This window comes from Piliocolobus tephrosceles, chromosome 1 (assembly GCF_002776525.5).
Source record: "Piliocolobus tephrosceles isolate RC106 chromosome 1, ASM277652v3, whole genome shotgun sequence".
Classification (NCBI taxonomy): domain Eukaryota; kingdom Metazoa; phylum Chordata; class Mammalia; order Primates; family Cercopithecidae; genus Piliocolobus; species Piliocolobus tephrosceles.
In genome coordinates this window covers 157,277,627-157,299,657 of record NC_045434.1, presented here as the reverse complement: position 1 = coordinate 157,299,657, position 22,031 = coordinate 157,277,627, and the positions used below count along the sequence as shown (strand labels likewise).

General features: G+C 45.0%; 1 protein-coding gene across 3 annotated transcripts in view; it reads right to left on the bottom strand.

The window, feature by feature from the left end:
- JAK1 (Janus kinase 1) overlaps positions 1-22,031 on the bottom strand; it is a 132,954-nt gene that overhangs the window by 20,291 nt on the left and 90,632 nt on the right. Inside the window, exons 5-12 of one of the 3 annotated variants that reach the window (XM_023210216.1) lie at positions 20,216-20,369; positions 15,736-15,899; positions 13,294-13,636; positions 11,220-11,405; positions 6,862-7,019; positions 4,115-4,238; positions 1,928-2,117; positions 941-985 (exon numbers count right to left, since the gene is read on the bottom strand). In XM_023210216.1, coding sequence (XP_023065984.1) covers positions 941-985; positions 1,928-2,117; positions 4,115-4,238; positions 6,862-7,019; positions 11,220-11,405; positions 13,294-13,636; positions 15,736-15,899; positions 20,216-20,369 — 1,364 coding nt within the window. The remainder of the gene's footprint in view (positions 1-940; positions 986-1,927; positions 2,118-4,114; positions 4,239-6,861; positions 7,020-11,219; positions 11,406-13,293; positions 13,637-15,735; positions 15,900-20,215; positions 20,370-22,031) is intronic. The other 2 variants (XM_023210224.2, XM_023210233.2) reach the window with 2 other exon arrangements.

Here is a 22,031-nt window from a genome sequence, read left to right as displayed (position 1 = left end):
TTCTTATTAATTATTGCTACTGTTATTATTCCTACTACCTATACTACTAGCTACATGGCCTTGAGCAAGTCACTTACCATCTCTTAAGTCTCCATTTCACCACGTTTGTAATATCTACGAAAAGCTACTGTGTAGATGAAATAAACAAGGTAGGCACACAAACTGCCTGGGCCACAGTAGGCACTCGCCATCCAGCAGCTCCTGCTACCTGGTTCACCTGACAGGCATTATTCACGCTGATTCTGTGCTGGGCACTGTCTTCCCCACAAGCCCACAGAGCGGTAAGTGAGACTCAGGTCCTGTCTTAAGAGCCCACAGTCAGGTGGGAAAGGCAACAGGAAACACATTCAGCACTGAGTTTCAGGAGCCTCAACTGGGGTTCATTCCAGTGTGTTGCTGTGAATAAATAGGGCTGTTGGGCTTTAAGGTTTGAACTCACTCTGAGGACTCACAGTCAAGTGGCAGATGTGTTTTTACCTTTGCGGAAAATCCTCAAGCATGAAAACAAAGGCTGCAGTTATTCTCTGAGCCTGGCAGGAAACCCTATCTGATCAAGAACACAAGTCCTTCCTCTTTCACCAAGTTCAGTGATGAGCCCCTTGCTGAGACCAAAAACTGATTCAAACATCAAGAACCCAGGTCCCTTTCTATCCTGGTGCTGCTTCCTCTGCCCACCCCTGGTGGTGTGAGGGTTCATGGACACATTTGCTTGGAAGAACAAGATGTGGCCCAGATAAAGACTCCTCAGAGGGTCTTCCTCTGACACTCATGGGGCCTCAGTGGCGACTGCGCTGCTCCTTCTCTGAGGCCTTCCTCCTTCTAAGGGAAGAACCTGACGCATGCAGGGCAGCATCTTAGGTGAGGACAGCAAAATCAACAGTTCTCAAGAGCTAGGGCACGCGGGTTAGGCCTGGCCCTCAAGCCCCTCTTTGATGCTGACCTTTGATGAGACCCACTTCGCTCTTCTGGGCCTCAGGTTTCTCATCTGTAAAATAAGACAGTTGACTGTGTGACTCTACGTTGTCTTTCCAGTCCTCACATTCTAAGAGACAAATCCACCTGCAGAACATCAGTGACACTGTTCAAGAGGCTTAACAAGGAACAGCTGAGTGGCTCACCCCTTGGATCCATTTCACTCCCTGATCCTCCCTGGCCCCCATGGCCTGCAGGATAAAGACCTAGCTCCATGGCACGGCACCCAAGGCCCCCACACCCTAAGCTCAGCCTCACCTGCCCCTCCCTTCCACCTTCACCTTCATGGCAGCCCCGACCTGTGCCTCTGTTTGCACGTGCTGAGATGCCCTGACTGCACTGGCAACCTCCCACTCATCCTCCCACACTCAGTTCAAGACTGCCTCCTCCATGCAGCCCCCTGTGCTATGGAACTCAGGGATTTTGATCATCCCTTTCTGTTTGACTCCAGGGTATGATACCTATGTCGGTTAAAACACCCATCACAAACTGCAGTGGCCTCATTCACCTGTAACATTGGCATTAGACTGGAAACCCCGAGAGAGCAGGAACTGGGCCTTATGCATTTCTGATTGTTTGCATCTGATATGGTTCTTGGCCCACAAAAGATGTGCCAGGAGTATCTCTCAGATAAATAAACCAGTGACAGGAGACCTCTCAAGGCATTTTATCTTAAGGAAGAATGAAGTTATTTTCTGCTTACTAATGCTGAGCATGCCTCTTTCTGCAGCCTAATGAGATGCTGAGAAAGGTATACGCCTCTTCTATAGACAGTGCTCACACTCAAGGGACTGGATGTGAGTTGGGCACAGAAGTGTAATAAAACTCAATAAAGAACACCTAGAAACTGTGGGGAGGGTCCACTTGGTTTAAGCCAGCCAGCATGTTTTGGTCGATGTGAGTCTCAGCACATTACTGATGGGATACAGCCTGGCTCTGGCATGGGGAGACGAACCTCGGGGCTTGGGCTGGCAGCAGCGTTTCAACATGAAGCTGATGTTATCCGTGCGCAGGATCTGCTTCTTGAGGTGGCTCATGAGGTCTCCCAAGCTGGGGAAGCTGCGGTCCGAACCGTGCAGGCTGTAGCGGCCCTTCTGCACCTCGATCTGAAAGTTCTTGAACTGCTTCTGGGCACCCTGCACCTGCTATTCAGAAAATGACCAGAAATTACATGTTTAAAATGGGGTCAGGCGTGGGTATATAAGACATTAACATTAGGGGAAGCTGCATGAAGAGTACAGAGAAATTTTGCACCATCTCTGTAACATTTCTGTAAATCTAAAATTAGTCAAAAATAAAGTTTATTATCAATAAATAATCCAACCAACAACTAACTAAATAATAAAACAAGGTCCAGGAGAAGGCATTGATAAAAGGGAGTTAATACTACAGCAGACACAGTAGCTATTTCTACAAAAGCGTCACTTGGTTTTTCACCTGTAAGATAAAGTTCATGAAAATCCAACCTCATAGGATTGTTGCTACAATTATATAACATGGTGTGTTGAAAAACTTAGTAAGCACTTTATAAAGTCCAGCAAATATTATGTATGAGGTAATCATTATGATGGCAAAATTTCTCAAGGAACTGCCTCAAACTGAGCCCTTCCAGGCCATGTCTCTACTTGAGAAGAACCACACTGGGAGCTGGTGTTCAGTGTCTGACCCAGGTCTGGGACACTGTGGTGCCAGATAGGAGGTATAAGCAGTTTTCCTTCATGGACTCTTTCTGTACAAACTAAACTATTTTAGTGGTAAAAAATGAGGGCCAGAAAGACTTACTTAAGGTGTAAACTAGGAGATGATATTCAAAATCTCAGTTACTTCAACTGTACAATGGGATTAGTACAATGGGATGAGGGATACAGTTACTTCAACTGTACCTACCTAATATGGCTATTACAAGGCTTAAACAAGCACAAGTAGGTACAATGCTTGGCACAGGGTCTGGTGGGCCACAGTGAGTGGTGGGAGTAATCATTTCTATGACTGCTGTTTTCCCCGGGTGATGCGACATTGTTAGGGACTCATGGACACTCTTGGTACTGTACACGCCAATTCCACTTCAGGAGGAGGCTGGGCTGTCTCATGCACTCCTCCATCGTGAACACATTAAGCTTCCTCCAGTGACTGATGAATAGACAGCAAGCATCCTGGTAAGGCAATGAGCCTGACAAGCTCTGAGCCATGGAGCCCCGAGGCCCAGGTGTTCGGGAAGAGCCTGGGCAGGTGGTGCTGTCCCTGCATTGCCTCACCCAGGACACTTGGCAGCACTGCTTCCTTCCGCCCTTTCCTCCTCCCATTCTTGACTGAGTTCAGCCTCAGGGGTTCACCAGTGAGCTTGTCCTTCCTGTGTCTGCCCTCTGTGCCAAAGGCCCCCTCCATGTCCCAGGTCTCCCCATGCATGTGGAGCCTAACCAGTACTGATTAAAGTGTATTGATGTAAAGTATTTTGTAAAACTCACTGTCTTTTAAAATATTCCACTTTGTATTTTTTAAATTACATGAATAACAAAGGCATTTGTGGTCTAGTGAGGAAGTCAGTAATTCTGGCGAGTATCTTAGCCCTCAGAATGTGTCTCACATCATCCCCAGCTTCAGCTACGCTTCAATCACTAAAAGACATCTCTATTCATTGTTCTAAGATGAGGGGCAATTTGTTAGTGTCTGAAGCTACCATTTGGAAAAAACTGTGTTAGGCCATGTGGATGAAGTGGCATTTGGGTGCTGGTTTGTACTAGTGAATGCTGTGGACAGGCATAGCTCTGGGTCTGAGATGATGTTAGCACTGAGTCTAAATAAACCACTCTAAATAATGACACTATACTTTCCAAGTGTTGGGTGTGAATTGGTTTTCTGGTCATGTTCCATCTTCTAGAGCCATGGTGGACCCCCACCATGGGTCCCATGAAGGAAGAAGGAAAGGGCCCTACAGGGGAAGGGTGTAGGGGTCTGGCTGCTGGGGAGTGGTCTCCTTTTGAAAGCAGGGGCCCTTGCCTGACCTCCCAGGGATCTCCTCAGAGACCCAGGCTTTTCAATTCCACCCTGTAAAGGGTGGTTCTGTCTGCAGCAGCTCCTGAACCAGGCTACACTGGACACCTCATGGCTGTATGGCCTGGTCCAAGCCAGTGTCCTGACTGACCTCAGACTTCTCAAAGCAGGTGACGGTCATGAGGATGTTGTCAAAGTCGGTGCAGCTCCACCTCAGCACGTACATCCCCTCCTCGCTTCCTTCTTGCCGCAATTTATTGATGGCGTATTCTGTACTAGAGGGAGAAGTAGGCAAAGGGAAAAAGAGCTCACACCAAACAGCACAGTGAACCCCTGGGCTACCCACTCTCCTGAGCTGCCTCAAGTGTTAACAGCCCCATCACACTATCTGCCCAGGATCCTAAAATCCCCTCTGATGCCATCCATGAGCATAGTGGAAATACCGAGTGGCCTCAGGACTGATGAAGTCGCCAAGGTTGAGAAGAGGATTCAGCCTCCTGCCCAAAGCAATGAGCCCTGCTTGTCCCCACGTTCCCCACAGACATCGTCTCCAGCTCGAGACAGAAGAGCCTCTCTGGAGGCTGGTGATGAGGAGCTGCCATGCCTCCCCTCCACCCCCAGCCAGCCCAGCGGGAGCACAAACCTCATGGGGGTGGGAACTGGAGGCTGTGTTGTTTATTGTTGTATCCCTATGGGCTCATACTGAGTGAATACATCAGTGAGGATTGGACAGATGTCAGTAGGAACAGAACTGTCTTACACTTCTTTGTATCCCCAGGACCAGTGAGTCCTGGCATGTAGAGAGCAGTGAACACTGGCTGAATACATCCCTGCATGAGGTTACTAGCACCTGGTGAGTGCTGCTTGCTAAGTACTGGTGAGAGAGGGCTGCCATGGTTCATGTGTTTCCAGAGGCAGGGACATTACGTACTTTCTAACTGCACCATGCCTCTGCATGTGCTGACCTCTCATCTGGGTACCTTTTCCCCGCTTTAAGGCCTGGCAAGCCATCACTGATTCTTCGTTTTAATCAGATATGAATGCCACCTACTCTAAGCAGGCTCCTTAGGCAATGAATGTCAGCATCCCATCAAACATGAAATATCCATTCATTCAATGAATACTCACTGAGGGCCTACAATGTGCCAAGCCCTGTGTGTGTTAAGAAAGCAGTGAGCAATGCAGCCCCAGCCTTTGGGAAGCTCATATTCTAGAAAGTGAGGGTAGTCAGACCAGGAACAAATGTTATGTTATGTAAATAAACACAGTTATCTCAGGAGGTAACGACTGCTACCGAAGGAAAAGAAGGCAGAGTGCAGCAGCCAACATGGATGGAGAAGGGAAAGAGGTATGATTTTACATAAGGTGGTCAAGGAAGACTTCACGGAGAAGGTGATATCTGACTAGCACCTGAAGGAAGTGGAAGCTGTGCAGATTCTGGAGGAAGGGCATTCTGGGCCAAGGGAAGAGCGAGTGCCTGGGCCCTGAAGCACAACCATGGCTGGGACACTGGCAGAAGACGCTTTTCGAATGCACAACCCCTTGCTCTGCCATTCTTTGTGTGTCTGTTTCCCTATGAGTCTGTGAGCCTCTCGAGGCCAGGGCCATGTGACTACTAAGCTACCTGTCCACAAGGTAGCCGGAAGAGGGAAAAAGGTGAGAAGCACATCATGTGGAAGGTGGCAGAAGAGATGCTTCCCCAGATATTCTGCGGTCTGAAAAGAGAGGCTCAGAAGAAACACAGCAGCTGGCTGTTTTCCTTTGCCTGAAGGGCTGTCATATGTAAGAGAAAGTCGCTGGGCGCGGTGGCTCACACCTGTAATCCCAGCACTTTGGGAGGCCGAGACGGGCGGATCACTAGGTCAGGAGATCGAGACCATCCTGGCTAACACAGTGAAACCCCGCCTCTACTAAAAAAATACAAAAAACTAGCCAGGCGAGGTGGCGGGCGCCTGTAGTCCCAGCTACTCAGGAGGCTGAGGCAGTAGAATGGCGTGAACCCGGGAGGCGGAGCTTGCAGTGAGCTGAGATCCGGCCACTGCACTCCAGCCCGGGCGACAGAGCCAGACTCCGTCTCAAAAAAAAAAAGAGAAAGTCAACAGAATCCCTGTTGTCTTAAAAGGCAGAATTCAAGTGAGTAGACAGAAGTTACAGAGAAGTCAACTACAGCTCCATATCAGAAAGGTATGTACATCTCTCACAGTCAGAGCTCGAATCCATGGGCTGCCTCATACACTGCCCATCACCAGAGGTATTTGAGCACAGGCTGCCAGTTCTGAGATGCAGGTGGGACAAGACATCCCACACAGCCCCTTCTGGCCTTAAGGCTGTATCACCCTCACGGTCCCCACTGTTCACCTGGCACCTTGGGACAAGCTGACTGACGATTCCATTTACTACACTGTCTGATGCTGAGATCTTCGTCTGATCTTTCTTTTTCTTCTTTTATGTATTTTAGAGATGGGATCTTGCTATGTTGCCCAGGCTAGAATGGAACTCCTGAGCTCAAGTGATCCTCCCACCTCAGTCTCTCAAGGAGCTGAAACTACAGGCACATGGCAGCATGCTCAGCTGTGTTCTTAAATTGCCTGCATTGTTTGACACAGCAAGAAATCACAAAGTGTAGTACTTCTTGATCAGCTATGAAGAGGTGAGGGGGTTAAACTATGAGGAGAGATCCACATAAAGAAGTAGCATTGAGGGGCTGCTGCAAAAAGGATGGTAGGAGATTACAGGAAGGCCTGACCAGAGCTTGGACAGCAGGGAGGAAAGCAGGACAGCCAGCAAGTAGCAGGCAGCATGGTCAACTGGCCTGACCTAAACAATGATGAGATGCCCCGTCACTAAAACATGGGCCCTCTGCACACCAAAGGCAACTGAAAAGGTTCTAGGACCAACCAGATTGGACCATGACAGCCATTCTGTATGTTGTGGACGATCAATGGGGGGGCCACGTCGGTGCAGAGGTAATGATGGGCGTCTGCGGTGAGCCGGAAGTAGCCATCTACCAGTGACACAAAGGACAAGGCCTCCTCATGAGAAGAGAGCTTCAGTTCCTATTAAGAGAGAAGAAATCCCCATGGTTACATCATGTCTCTATCAGCTTAAGCAGCTGACTCTATAGGGAGGTACACGGTGAGAAGATTTTTATAACCCAGTGGGAACCTCAAAGGGAAAACCTTTTTATCAATACTAAACATACCCCTTGCATGCATGCATGCATGCATGTATTTATTTATTTATTTATTTTAAGATGGAGTTTCACTCTGTCACCCAGGCTGGAGTGCAGTGGCAAGATCTTGGCTCACCTCAACCTCCACCTCCTGGGTCCAAGCGATTTTTCTGCCTCAGCCTCCCAAGTAGCTGGAATTACAGGCACCTGCCACCATGTCTGGCTAACTTTTGTATTTTTAGTAGATACGGGGTTTCACCATGTTGACCAGACTGGTCTTGAACTCCTGACCTCGAGTGATCTCCCACCTTGGTCTCCCAAAGTGCTGGGATTACAGCCGTGAGCCACTGTGTCCAGTCTCCCTTGCATTTACATAGGACTTTCACTGTTCAACACATTTTCCCATCTATTATCTCAAACTATCAGATGAGGTTAGTGTGTGTATGTGTGTGTGTATGTGTGTGTGCGCGCGCGCGTGCGCGTTGCGGGTGATGTGGTGGGGAAGGCTGTGGCAGGCAGGGAGACATGCAGAGAAGCTGTCCCCCGGGTCCAGACAGGAGAAGAGGAAGCCTGAATCAAGGTGGCAGAGGCATAAAAGTAGAGGTGGGAAGGAGCAGAGCATGCACCCTGATCTTGGCACTCAACAGTGAGTGGCTGAATCAGCATTATTCCTGCTTGGGAGAAAAGAAACAGAGGCAGTGTGGTTCATCTCATAGCAGACTTGCTCTATAAGGTGAAACTCCTGGATTTTAATCTAGGAATAATCCCAGGCCCAGTGAAGAGGTTGCTAGATTAAGCCTAGGGAGCTCTGAGAGTTGGAGGGAGCAGCGCATCTTACTCAGAGTGGGAAGAGGCAAAGGCACCTATGGAGAAGGAGGGAGGGGCTTTCCATCAAGGGAGGTGTTCTGAAAGACACCTGTGTTGTAGATATGGGGTAGTTTTGTCTTGATCATTGATCCCTGAAGAGACTGCCCATTTGACAGGAACTATGAGGTCAATCAAAAACATTTCCTGGCAAGGGAAGGTATGCAAAAGCCATGATTTGGAGCTTTGACTCACAAAAAGCATTAAAAAGCATCTGAGGCTTCAAAAAAGAGCAAAATGACTTTCATAGCCTGTAGAAAGGAGAGGCAGCTGGTAGACACGAGAGGACAGTGAAGGGAAAAAGGAGCAGGGGAGACAAGCCACTCGGCAGGAGGGAGGTCAGGGGCCTAGTGCAGCTGTGATGGCGAAGGAAGCATGCCTGGGGCTATGAGCAAGGAGGCCTGGAGAGGGCAGGGTCACCACAGGAATGGTGCCTTAGGAAAGAAACCACACTGAGCACGCTGCCTTGCGGGCGTGACCAAGCAAGGATATCCCTGAAGAGTAATTTCAAGATGCTCTGGAACAAGGGGCAGGCTGGCCTGGGCAGCCCCTCATCCAGCCACATGATAAGCAAGACCACATCTGCACTTACATTTCCTGAGAGCAGGAGTCTAAACAGAAATGGGGGATGCCAAGGAGATGCAGAGAGAAGTGATTGATACATCAAGGTCTGACTTAACAACATGCTGCTATCAGGGTTTCTTCAAAGTACTGCCTGATTAAAGGGCTTGGAAATCCCATGGCTAGGAGGGAACAATGAGGGCGTGAGATTCTAAACAGGCAGCATGGAGCAGTGGTCAACCCTCAGCTCAGTCTCCACAGCCAGCTGCTCTGGATTCAAATTGCAGCCTCGCCACCTGCTAGTAGGGTTATGCATATGGCATCATCATTTTTATAGGTCAAAATGGTCAAATATTGGCAATTTCAAATATTTTAACCTAACAGCTGTGTGACCTTGGACAGGTTACTTAACCTCTTTGTGCCTCAGTTTCCCAACATACCCACTCACAGGGTTGACATGAAAATTAAAAGAGGTGATATTTGTGAAGTGCTCAGAGTAGGAAGTGCCTGACAATAGTAAGGGCTAGCGTGGTAAAGAAAAACCAACTAATGGAGGAATCAAGTATTTCTTTCTTCCTGCCGTCCTCCTGCTCCCTCCACAGCACTGTAGCTTGGCATAGAGTCAATGGCCCATGTGGCCAGGGTGAGCTCTGACTTACATGATGGGTGCACCAACTTGTGTTGGTACTAGACTTGACTGTGTCAGTCAGGACAGGACAGGATGGGGCAGGCTCATAAAACATGCACCAAGCATGCACCATGTTGAAGAGCCAGATCACGGACATGTCGGCCTCTCCCTCACTCCCTTCAGGGTCTCTGGGGGATGATAATGCCTTAGAAACCAAAGCAACACAGGCAAAATGCACAGGCAGAAACCAGACAGAGCTGGGCAAGTACCTGCCACTTTCTCCCTAAGTGACCCTGTGCAAGATCCCATGTCTCTTGATTAGTCTCAGATTCCTCATTTCAAGTAGAGCTGATGCTCTGTCCTCTAAGGTTCTCATAAGGACTAAGACAGACAAGATAGAGGCACAGCATGTAACATGGGGCCTAATATCCAGGATGCAGCATATAACATAACACAGGTACCCTAATATCCAGGATGCAGCATATAACACGAGGCCTAATATCCAGGATGCAGCATATAACACGAGGCCTAATATCCAGGATGCAGCATATAACACGGGGCCTAATATTCACGATGCAGTATATAACACGGGGCCTAATATCCAGGATGCAGCATATAACATGGCGCCTAATATCCAGGATGTGCTCCATAAACAGCACTTCTTTTCTCCCTCCATTTTGCACCTTTCTACTAACGTCCATCTGAGCTCTTCCACTTCTCTCTTCACTTTGTTTTTACCATATTTTTCTAATAAAATTAATGTATGTTTTTTGTTTAAAAAAAAGGAGGGGAGAATAAGAAAGTTAAAACCATTCATAATGCCACCATAAATAAGTAGCTGTTAATATGTGATTATTTTTCTAACAGCATGTGTATATCCAAGGATACCTATTGATACTTTGAACAAAATTGGTCCCATTGTATAGGTAAAGTTTTACATCCTGCTTTTTTCCCTGACCTTTTTTTCCAGGTCATTAAAAAATTCAGCAATCTGACTACCTAATGTTCTGCTACTCAGGCAAATTGTGATTTATTTTCCTATTCTCCTATTATTGTATATTTAAGTTATTTTCAGAATTTTGATACTTTAAATACTAGTGGAATGAACAAACATTCTTATTCATAAACTACAACCTGCCTCTCACATTGTTTCTGGAAGATAGATTCATTCTCTAGATTCCTGAACAGAGGGATATATAAATATTTTCAAGGCTTTTAACAGGTTGCCAAACTGTTTTCCAAAAGGTTATACCAGAAAGACAAGTTATTCTGAATACAAGAGAGTGCCTGTCTGCCCTAAACTGTATCACCAGGCTCTTCCTCAGCACTGAGCGTTATCCTTGTGACACGGTATCTGCCACATTTTGGCAGAATGTGGCCTTTCCTGGTGTTGGTTCCACTCACCTGAAGAGTGCTCGCTGTCTCACCAGCCGCTCTCTCTGCATGCTGTTGGCTGTGACTTCCCCTGACACAAACAGGTTTATTTTGGCAGAGTTCCCACTTCCTGCTTGTTTAGATTATGTCCTCAAGTGATACCAAAAAAGAGGAAGTGAGATTAAACACCCCTTCCTCTGTCCGAGAGTCACTGGGGTGTGCCTGACACCACATCGATGACTGCCACTGTGGCCGAGGCGCGCTTGAGGGCAACGCAGGGCTTCCTGCTTTGCACTTCAGCTCAGCAGAGAGGCCGTGCCAGAGCCCTTGGGAGGAAACACTGACATTCGCTGGTTTTCTTTTCCTTCAAATCCACTAGCTTTGTGAATTAAATATTGATGCTGAGGTATATTTGGGAGGGAAGCAAATCCTAAGGCGGATTCACATTTCTGAGACCAAAGAAAGGCATTGGAATGTATCGGTGTAACTTTAAAACACTGATAATGCCTTGGTAATAGGAACTTTTTGGCTTCAGTAAGAAAATCCTATTTTCTCTTTAGGACAGGAACTCTGAAAATCATGTGCTGCAGAACGGAACTCAGCAATTCTCCCGCTTATCACCAGATCCAAACTTAAGAGCTTCTGGGACAAACTTACCATTTTCTTGTTGTCCTGCTTGTTAATGCTGACCACAGACTCCTTTATTACAATGTGAGTGATTTCAGGGAAGTAAGAAAAATTGTTCCACTCCTCCCGGATCTTGTTTTTCTCCTCATCCTTCTTGTGTTTATTTTCCAGTTTTTTCCGCTTCAGTTTACTTTTTTCCTTTTCAACAGAAACAACCTGATAAGATACATAAAAGGGACAGAGTTAAGTTGCTTTCTTCATTTTCTATTGGTAAAAGGTCAATGCTGCTGGCAGACCTATGCAGGGCCTAGGCCCAAGAAGGAGAAAGCCAGCTGGTCTGGACTTGCAGAAGGACTGGGGGAGTTGGCACCTGCAGGCTCAGGACCAAAGAACTGGGTTATATCAGGGAATCCTGGGCTTTCACATCTGGAAGACACCTTAATGAGCACACTGTCTAAACTATATAATACACAATGTGCACGGAAACTCAGAAAGGGAAATCACTGCTCACTAGACATGCATCTACATTCAGGTCTCCTCACTTCCAGACTACTATACATGCTTTGACACAGACAGATAACATACTCTTCCCAATTACTACTGGGCTGAACATGAGCTTTCTCCTTCTATCACCAATCGTCTTGACTTTAGAACAGTACTCGAGTCGGGATTTTCAAGAGAAGATACGCATCTCATGCTTGAAATAATCTACACACTGAATAATATATATCTGCACAAGGGAAAATATTTTGTGTTGCATGAGCCCTGGAGACCAGAGATCTAGGTTAATTACTTAACTCTGCCAATTATTTAACTAGTTACCTCATCTCTTTGAGCCTCGTTTTCCCTATTCATGAAATAGAGAGCTTACATCTTCACAGGGTTCTCTGAGATTAGACAAGTGCTAACTAACATAGTATAATACCTACTATATAGAAAGCCCTCAGCAAGTATCAGGCATTATTGTTTTAGCATGAGAATAAAACAGGAGGAGAAAATGAGTCTCATATTTTATTTATTTAATTTTTTGAGATGGTATCTTGCTGTCACCCAGGCTGGAGTGCAGTGGCACGGTCATGGCTCACTGTAGCCTTGACCTCCCAGGCTCAGGTGATCCTTCCAACTCAGCCCCCCAAGTAGCCAGGACCACAGGCATGCGCCACCACATCCTGCTAATTTTTGTATATTTTGTAAAGATAAGGTTAGGCCATGTTGCCCAGGCTGGGCTCGAACTCCTGGGCTCAAGTGATCTGCCTGCCTCAGCCTCCCAAAGTGCTGGGGTTACAGGTGTGAGCCACTGCACCCACCCACATTTACTTTAATATTATTAATTACAGTAATAATAATTGTAACAGCTATAATAATTTATTCAACATTTATTATATTGCCAGGCTTTGTGCTAAATGTCATTTAGTTTCTTCACAACCTTATAAGTTAGACAGTACCTCCATTTAACAGATGAATAATTTCTAGCTGCTGATAAAGGTGAAATAACTCTCCTAAGGCCATATAAGTCATGAAGCTAGGATCCAAACCACATCTACATGGCTCTAAAACCCATGCTCTTAAGCCACTCTGCTCTATTTCTTCATCCAGTAAATATCTCATAAAGAAGCTTCCATAAAGCAAAATCAATTAGTCAATTTCATGGAGCCAGAGGCCTAACTTCAATTCTTGGCACAAATGCTTATTAGTCATAACCTCAGACAAATTTAATTTCTCTGTGCCTCTTTGTATTCATCTGTAAAATGGAGATAATAGCAATACTTCCCTCAAAGGTTTTTTTATTTTTAGAAATAAATGAGTTAATACCTGTAAAATGCTTAGAAAAGAACTTGGCACATGGTAAACACTCAGGAACTATCTGCTGTTATTATACTACTACATATTATACATGTTGTTATATTTCCCTACATAACTCAATAAATACTTATTTAGACCTTGTGCTAAGGGATGAAATAAAAGATGAATGATACATGGTCTCCTAAATAAACTCAGCCTATGGGAGTGACGGATATGCAGACAGATGACTCCAGCAGGATAAACAGCATACGCTATGTGACATGGGAATGTTCTCTTTGATCGACTGCCAACAGCCACTTACATTTGGTTTATGCCTCCACTGGATTCCAAGATTCCCAGTCACCATCACTTCATAGTACAGAACGTTTCCACTGTCATTCGAATGAAACCAATTCATCTCATTTTCTGATGAAATCAGTAACATGGAAGTCTCAAATATTTCAGCGCCATAATGTTTTGTCAAAGTTTCCAAGGTAGCCAAGTATTTCACCTTCAGGTCATGCGTGGACACGCTGCTGTCACAAATGGTCTTGTTGTTAAATTCTTTTAGGAAATCCTTGAAAACATTATTTATCCGCATCCTGGTGAGAAGGTTCCTCTGTCTGATGGACTTATTCAATGTTTCTGGAATATATCGCTTGTAGCTAAAAGAGAGTAGAAAAGTACATCTCTTTTTCATGTATAGGTTAGGAGAAAATAGTTGAGAAACAAATCTAAGTCCATGAATCCACATGTTGCCAAATGGGAAAGGGAGATCTACTCCCAGAGGACGTTACGTGGAGTAAGCACTGAAGATGACCACTGTAAGGAGATGGAGGTGAATAGAAACTGGGAAAGAAAAGAAAAGCACATGCTCCACAGATTTCACTGAAATGAGAATTGCTACAGGTATTGCCCAATTTTCTGGGTCACCAAGGCAGGGCATCTACATTTTTGCTTGCTAGCTTCACCATTCTTGTGCACATTAGTACTCACATCTCCACACTGGTATTAGGATTGAGCATCGGTTAGAAAACAGTCTGCAAGGTGTTAGGAGCACTTATCTCTTCGTGTGATGAGAGATGCTTTGTATGTTCTATTTGCATGTCTGGTTTATAACTTTTCTAAACAAATCACATTTTTTATTTTAAAAATGAGAAAGACAGGCTGGGCACGGTGGCTCATGCCTGTAATCCCAGCACTTTGGGAGGCTAAGGCGGGCAGATCACTTGAGGTCGAGAGTGAGAGACCAGCCTGACCAACATGAAGAAACCCTGTCTCTACTAAAAATACAAAAGTAGCTGGGTATGGTGGCACATGCCTGTAATCCCAGCTACTCAGGAGGCTGAGGCAGGAGAATCACTTGAACCTGGGAGGCAGAGGTTGTAGTGAGCCAAGATCACACCATTGCACTTCAGCCTGGGCAACAAGAGCAAAACTCCGTCTCCAAAAAAAAGAAGAGAGAGACAGACAGACACACACAGACACAGACAAACTAAGGCCAATTAATACAAAAGACTTAGTGTTTGCCATGTGACTATGAATCAGATATACTATTTAAAAGATCAACAGGTAAGCTGAAAGATTAGTTACCTATCCAGGTGCTAGTGGGCGAGCATCCACAACAAACAGAATCTAAGAAAGCTGATATACTGCTAGAACAGGAGTCAATGTTGAGAAGAATGTTGAGTGACCATGAAACAAAGAACAAGTCCACTGGGGGCCACACAAATATGGAGACTGGTCTGCTTGTTACTTCCAGGACTGAGACAGCACCTGGCCCCAGGTCATCCCTGCTGCATGGAGTGGCTTCAGAACAGTGGAAAATTGTGAAGTTTGGGATTTATCCTCAACAAATGTTGTAATTTTTCTTTTAGATTAATGTAATATAATAAAGAGAATTAGAGAAGAACTGTCATTTTTCAATTCAGCTTATGAAAAAACAAAGACAAAGTGCCCAAAGTGAAGGCCACAGCAAAAAGAGAAAGCAGCAGTTGAGCACGTATTGACTCAATCCCTGCATCACTGAGGAGCGAGTTGTGATCTGCTCTAGACTCTCTGGTCAAGCCAAGGAGAAACAAGCAGCGACCTTATGAGAAGACGCACGCTGCCTATCACAAACAATGCAGCTACGAAACCCCTTCTTCAAAATGAGACTGTCTTCATTTATGACAATCCAAATAGCCCATTGGTGAAAAAAAAGCTAACTGATGTCACAGATGGACAGAACTTAAATATTCCTTCACAGAGACTTGATCTCAAATTATATTTTTAAGTAAATGCAGTTTCCTTGAGAAATTTAATAGTAGTTGATCAATTCTCATATTAGAATTAACAGCTCTGTAGTGAACTTCTATAATGCATTGAGTTCAGGCTGGGGATGGTAGTAGCTGCTTATAGAACCGTATTGAGAAGGAGTTTTAAGATGGGTCCAAAACAAAAGGAAAAAATGCAGTGATAGAAGGCAGTGTCCACCATGGGCAAGGAGGGGATGGAGAAGGCCTGGGGGTCACTAATTTTATTGGCATCCTCAGCCCAGAAATTTCACCCAAGCACAAATTTCTGAGATTAGCAGCCAACATCCAAAATCAAGACACAATTATAATTATTCTACGTGTATGTAGTCAACATTCTAAATAAGATCTGGGTTTCACAGAGAGCAAGGGTCAGCCAAACCCTGGCAGTAATTAAGCTGAAATGTGTAAGAACATGTAAAAACACCACCATCCTCACAATCAACACTTCGGCCAGCGAGAAGCTTTACCTGATGTCCTTGGGCAGTTCTGGCAACTGCATCTTCTTCATCATGGCATAGTGTGAGATGGCCAGGACAGCCATCCCCAGACACTCGTTTTCAATATCATGCCCATCCTGCTCGGTCTTGGGGTCTCGAATGGGAGCCAGGCATTTCACCAAATCATACTGTCCCTAGGAGCAAAGGGGAGAAACCACGAGAGCCCACCTGTTATTGATCTTGAGAGGAAGGCTCCCCACACAGGGAGGTGCTGCCTAAAAATGCAGCACAGAAACGAGACGAATCAGACTGACAGGTTCTCTAGCATCAGAGCTCTTTTCAACAGAGTTGGGCATGAAGGGGCTCAGGAGATGTCCTCCCACGCTCATTCATTTAACAAACATTGACTGAGCACTATGCCAGGTGCTGGGGAACAGTACAGACATATGAAGTCCCTTCACCATAGAAGTGATGCTGACAAACACTGCATACTAGGCCAGGACTGCGCCAGAGCAAGGGAAGGTGACACTGGGCTGAGGTCTGATTATGCATTAATTCTACAAACGTGCTGAGATGGCCTTGTCTAGGAGCTGGGTGTACGGGGTTGACCGGGCTCTCCCCTCCATTCTGGTGTAGCTCTAAAGAAAGGGGAACATTCCACAGTGCATCATCACCATGTGTACATTTTCCCACATCTGCCGTTCGAGTTTCCCATAGTGAAATGTATCACCAACCCATACTCCCTCACTGATGGAGGTGCACAGCATTCTAAGAACTAACGCGAACTTTAAACACAAAAAATAAAACGAGGCTAAGCAGCAGTGCCCAGCCCAGCTTTGTATAGAGTGAAAACGATAATTCCAGTGCCAGCTCCCACTGATTAAACCCAGCCTCAGTGCTGCCAGACAGTGCTTGGTTCCCTTAAGTCCTCATAACATCTTACGAGGTGGATGTTAACATCATCACCTCCAACAGATGAGGAATCTAAGGCACAAAATGGTAAACAGCCCCTATTCAGTCATTCCTTCATTTGGTAATTACTGAGAACTAATTATGGGCTAGATGTTATTCTAGGTGCTGGGAATACAGCAATAAACTAAACCACGTTCCTGATCTCCTGGAGATTCTACTCTAAGACTAAAGAAAAGAATAAATGAATAGGAATACCTAATGTCAGGTAGTTACAAAACCCCAAGTCGAGCAGAAGAACCGAGTACCCTGGGAGCTCAGGGCTTGGCAAGTGGTAGGCTGGGATTAAATCTAAAACTGACCAGGACCTCTGTTCAATGCCGTACTACAGCCACACTCAGTCTTCAAAAACTGACTTAAAGTACATAGAACGCTAAAGTATGAACTCTTTAGCCTTTCTCCAGCTTGCAGCAAGGAAGGCACAAAGCCTGGAAGAAATGTTCCTGCATACATGAGATACTCTCTTTCCCTGAAGAACTTCAGATTAATGGTTTTTGGATGGAGGGCTCCCACTGCTCCAGTTTCTCTTCTTTTCACCATGGGGTATCTTGTTTCTCTCAAGTGAGGAAAGGTCACTGACATTCCAAAAACTTCTGAGGAACAATGATCTATGCCAGTAATGTGTGAAGAGCAAAGCAAAACCTGAAACTGTCTTCTTGGGCTGTGGTTTTTTGTAAACATTCGCTGTAAAGCTATCTCAAGTCACTTATTCCTGAGCCTCCAAAAGGTCAGATCTAATGCCATGCTTATTCTTGAAGTATGACACACTCTTCCTTTACACCTCTGTTCCCAGGAAAGGTAAAGAATAAATCTCAGCTATGGATACACAAAACTGGGAAGCTGAATCCAAAAAGACCAATCTGAAAATGGCCAGTTCATTTTCTTTTTTTCCCACACAGTATCTGCCTGGGGCTATGCAGTGTCCCCTTTCTCTGTTGTCTCTATGGCAGTTCTAAGGCACAGACGGAATGGAGATAATGCATAGTTAGTAACTAAAGCCCTACAGTGGGACGTAACTCTGACACAGATACACTGATACGTGTGTGATCTCACACATAATGGTATACTCTAAGGAATTAATAAAAAGAACACGTACAGGAACACCTACGTATGCAGTTGTTTACAACAGACTATAAAGTAATAGCATAATAGGGAAAATGAGAAAAACAGAAAATGTTCAGGAACGGGTGACTAAGTTAAATAAATGACAGCTTTTCCTCCAGATTCCAGCCTCATTACTCAATTTCCTACTTGAAATCTCCACTTGTATGTTTCACAGGCATCTCTGAAAAAGGACTCCTGATTTCTGCCCTTTCCCCACCCTCCTCCCCCAAGACCTTCTCTGTGTGGGGGATGACTCCATTATCCATCTGACATCACCCAAAACAGAAACCTAGTCATCATCTTTGGTTCCACAAATTCTCTCAGCTTCCACATCCAACTCAACAGCAAATCCTACCAATTCTATCTTCAAGATGAACGGCAGATATACTCATTTTTCTCCACTGCCACTGTTGCTACACCAGGCCAAACCAGCATTTTGTTTCCCAGGATCGTTGCTGCAGACTCTCAGCTTGTATGTTCGAAGTGTACTCTTAGACCCAGCACAATCTACTTTCCACATATGACAAGAATCATCATTGACTTGAAACATACATAAAATGAAGCCTTCCAAATGGCTTCCCACCACACTCAGGATTAAAGTATAACCCCTTGCCAGCTCCTACAAGGCTCTGTGTATGCGATCTGCCCCCACCTGCCTCTCCAGCCTCGTTCCCCATCACCCTCCTCTGGTCTGCAGCCACATGGCCTCTCCTAGCAGCTCTACTGGCCCTCAGTTCCTTCCCCCATTCTGTTCCCTCTACATCAGATCTTTTCAACTGAGGCTCACGGGAGACTTGGCAATATTGAAGACACTTTTGGTCATCACCGCTAAGGAGAGAGTGCTACTGGTATCTACTGGGTGGAGGGCAGGGGTGCTGGTAAATATCCTACAATGCACAGGGCAGGCCATCACAGCAAAGAATCATCCGGCCCAAAAGGTCAGTAGTGCTGCTGCTGAGACACCCTAAACGGAAGAAATACTCCCTCACCCCTCTCTTAGAATTGCAGATTCCTTTTTATTCTCCAGGATTCATTATAAATGTTAACTCCTTAGAGAGACCTTCTCTGATCATATGATTTAAATTAGGTCTTCCCATTCAACCCCCCTTCTCCATATTCTCTATCACAAGCTTCTGCTTTCACAGTACTTTCCATAATTTCTTTTTTTTTTCTTTTTTTTTTTTTTATTATACTTTAAGTTCTAGGGTACATGTGCATAATGTGCAGGTTTGTTACATATGTATACATGTGCCATGTTGGTGTGCTGCACCCATCAACTCGTCAGCACCCATCAATTCATCATTTATATCAGGTATAACTCCCCAGAGCAATCCCTCCCCCCTCCCCCCTCCCCATGATAGGCCCCAGTGTGTGATGTTCCCCTTCCCGAGTCCAAGTGAGCTCATTGTTCAGTTCCCACCTATGAGTGAGAACATGCAGTGTTTGGTTTTCTCTTCTTGTGATAGTTTGCTAAGAATGATGGTTTCCAGCTGCATCCATGTCCCTACAAAGGACGCAAACTCATCCTTTTTTATGGCTGCATAGTATTCCATGGTGTATATGTGCCACATTTTCATAATTTCTTATGTATTATCTATGTATCATTTTATTTGCTTGTTTTCTAATTTGATGTACATCTGACGCATGCAGAGGCCATGTCTGTCTTGTTCACTCCAACATCTCTAGCACCTTAGCAGGTACAAATGTCTGAGGCAAACAGTACACAGACATCCAGTCAATATTTGCTGAATAAATGAATTGTTATAAAGTCATTAAAACAACGAAGATCAATATTTTAATTGACATTTGAAGGACAAACAATAAAAAAATCAGATGAATAAAAAAGCAGTTTATAAAACAAATCATAAAATATTTTCAAAATCTACATAGTATCTAAATTTGCATGTTAAAATCAGGAAGCATACTACCAAAAATCTTAGTAATCTCAGAGTAAATGTAATTTCAGGTGATTCTAACTTCTCTTCTGTTTTTTTTTCTAGCATGTAATCTTTCTACCCTACCACCAGTGACAGAGTGGCCATCTCCTTCCTCCCCAAACATTACTACGGCTGCTGAGAAGTGCCTTCTTCAGCCCTGCTGAATTACATCTTCTTTCAAGTAGAGCTTCCCTCTGACCTCTGCACACAAGGCTATTAATAGGAATGAAAAATAAAATGGTAGGAGGTGGGGAACAAGAAAGGAATAAGAAAGAAGGGAAGCCCGAAAGCCCACAAGCTGGATAACCAGCCTCTTGGAATGCTGAAATGCTGCCTTTTGTCTCCTCACTTGGGGCAACTCCAGGTGTGGCAAGAACTTACCCAGAACAGGCCATAAAGCACCCTAGCACCACCAAGTTCAGCTGCACCAGGGGGTCTGAGCTCTACAATGCCTCTCCCACCCCACAAGCTCTAGCTTCTCCTGGGCCCAAACTTCCTACCTGAGCAAACAGATACTCCAGTGAGCTGGCATCAAGGAGAGGGGTTGCATCTGGAACCTTTTTTTTCTCGTAGCCATTTTTCTGCTTCTTTGGAGAATGACGCCACACTGACTGCTCATTGTCGTTGGTTCCATGCCAATTGGTGAAATAGAACCTGGAAGGCAGGAAAATGAATGCCAATTGTGGCAAAGGGGACCCAGATGTGGGCAGGGCGTCCTGGTTCACCAACAGTGGTCAGTGCCGGAGGCTGAAGTGCCCTGAGAAGCAGGCAGACAACCCTGCCCCTTGCAGCCCTTACCATGTCTTTCCTTCTTACTAGCACTGTGTGAGAAGTGTCCCATCAGCACCTCTTCTATGACTCGGGGAGCTAAAGTGACTTCCCGAAGATCACAAAGACAGCTCCTCTGACTTCTCACTATGCTTCCAGAATAGGGAAACACCTGCTGACTGGAACTCCGTGCTGGCCACAGCTCCCTGCATGCTTACCATCAGCCGCACTGCTAAGCCCATTCTACCTCGAATCCAAGACCGATTCGATTGACATTTTAATATTCCTGCAATTTAGTTTCATCCTGCAATCAAGATATACAGCTTACATGGCAGTGTTTCCTACTTCCCAGATTGCTGCTATTAAACTAATGGTGTGTTTTACACGATGAATAGGGTTTTAAAAGAGAGCTGCCCAAACATTACCACAAGCATCATGAAACGAGTTAACAAGCACTTTATATATATATTATGTTATTTAATCCTCAAAGCAACTCTACAAGGTAGGTTTCATTCATTTTACAGATGAGGAAAACTGAGAGTCCAAGAGGCTAGGTGACCTATAACTACAAAAGCCTGTTCTCTTAGCTACTACAGTTGACCGTTGAACAACATGGGTTTGAACCACAGAAGTCCACTCATACACAGATTTTTTTTTTTTTTCAATAAATATGTTGAAAATTCTTTTGGAGATTTGCAACAGTTTGAAAAAAACTAACTGGTGAACTGTGTGGCATAGAAATATTTTTTAAAATTTCAGAAAAAGGTACATTATGAATACATAAAATATATACAGGTTACTAGTCTATTTGTGTGTTAACTCTTTATGTTATTGGTAAGGCTTCCAGTCAACAGTGGGCTATTATTAGTAGCTATGTTTTGGAGGGTCAAAGTTATACATGGATTGTCAATTGCACAGGGGGTTGGTGCCTCTAACCCTACCCTCCATATATAACTTCCTCTGTCACCTGTAAGAAAAACACAGTGAGTTCTGGAATGTGTGGAAGTGACTAAGGGAAGTGACTGAGCCAAGCCAGCCCGGGCCATCTCTAGGCTATAGACTCAGCTGGTACCTAGGTCTCTTTCCCTTGACTTGCACATGAACTAATGAGAAAAGAACCATGTCATAGAGAAGCAATAAATACAACTCCCTCTTTCCCTGCAAAAAGCTGCTGCTACACTTCAACATCTGTCACTGTGCTATGTTTGCAGAGCCTAAAACAAGTCAGGCCCCGAGGTAGGGACTGGGATGCAGAGGGCTCTCAGGCATGTTTCTCAAACTCCGTGAGTTCCTGTCTCTGGGAGCAATCGGCCAGGTCCAGTAGCAACTATCCAGCAACCCACAATGGGGCACGTGTCATAAGCAGGACTACACTGTGACTTTCATAGGCCCTAAACACTTTTCCCTTCCTCCATAAGAAATATTACAAGTTATATTTCTCAACTATGTTTTCTGATTTTAAGTGAAATTAGGCATTCTATGGGCCCCTAACAAGTGTGTGCTCTAGGCACTGTGCTTAAAGAATAAGTTGTCCTTGGACATATGAGA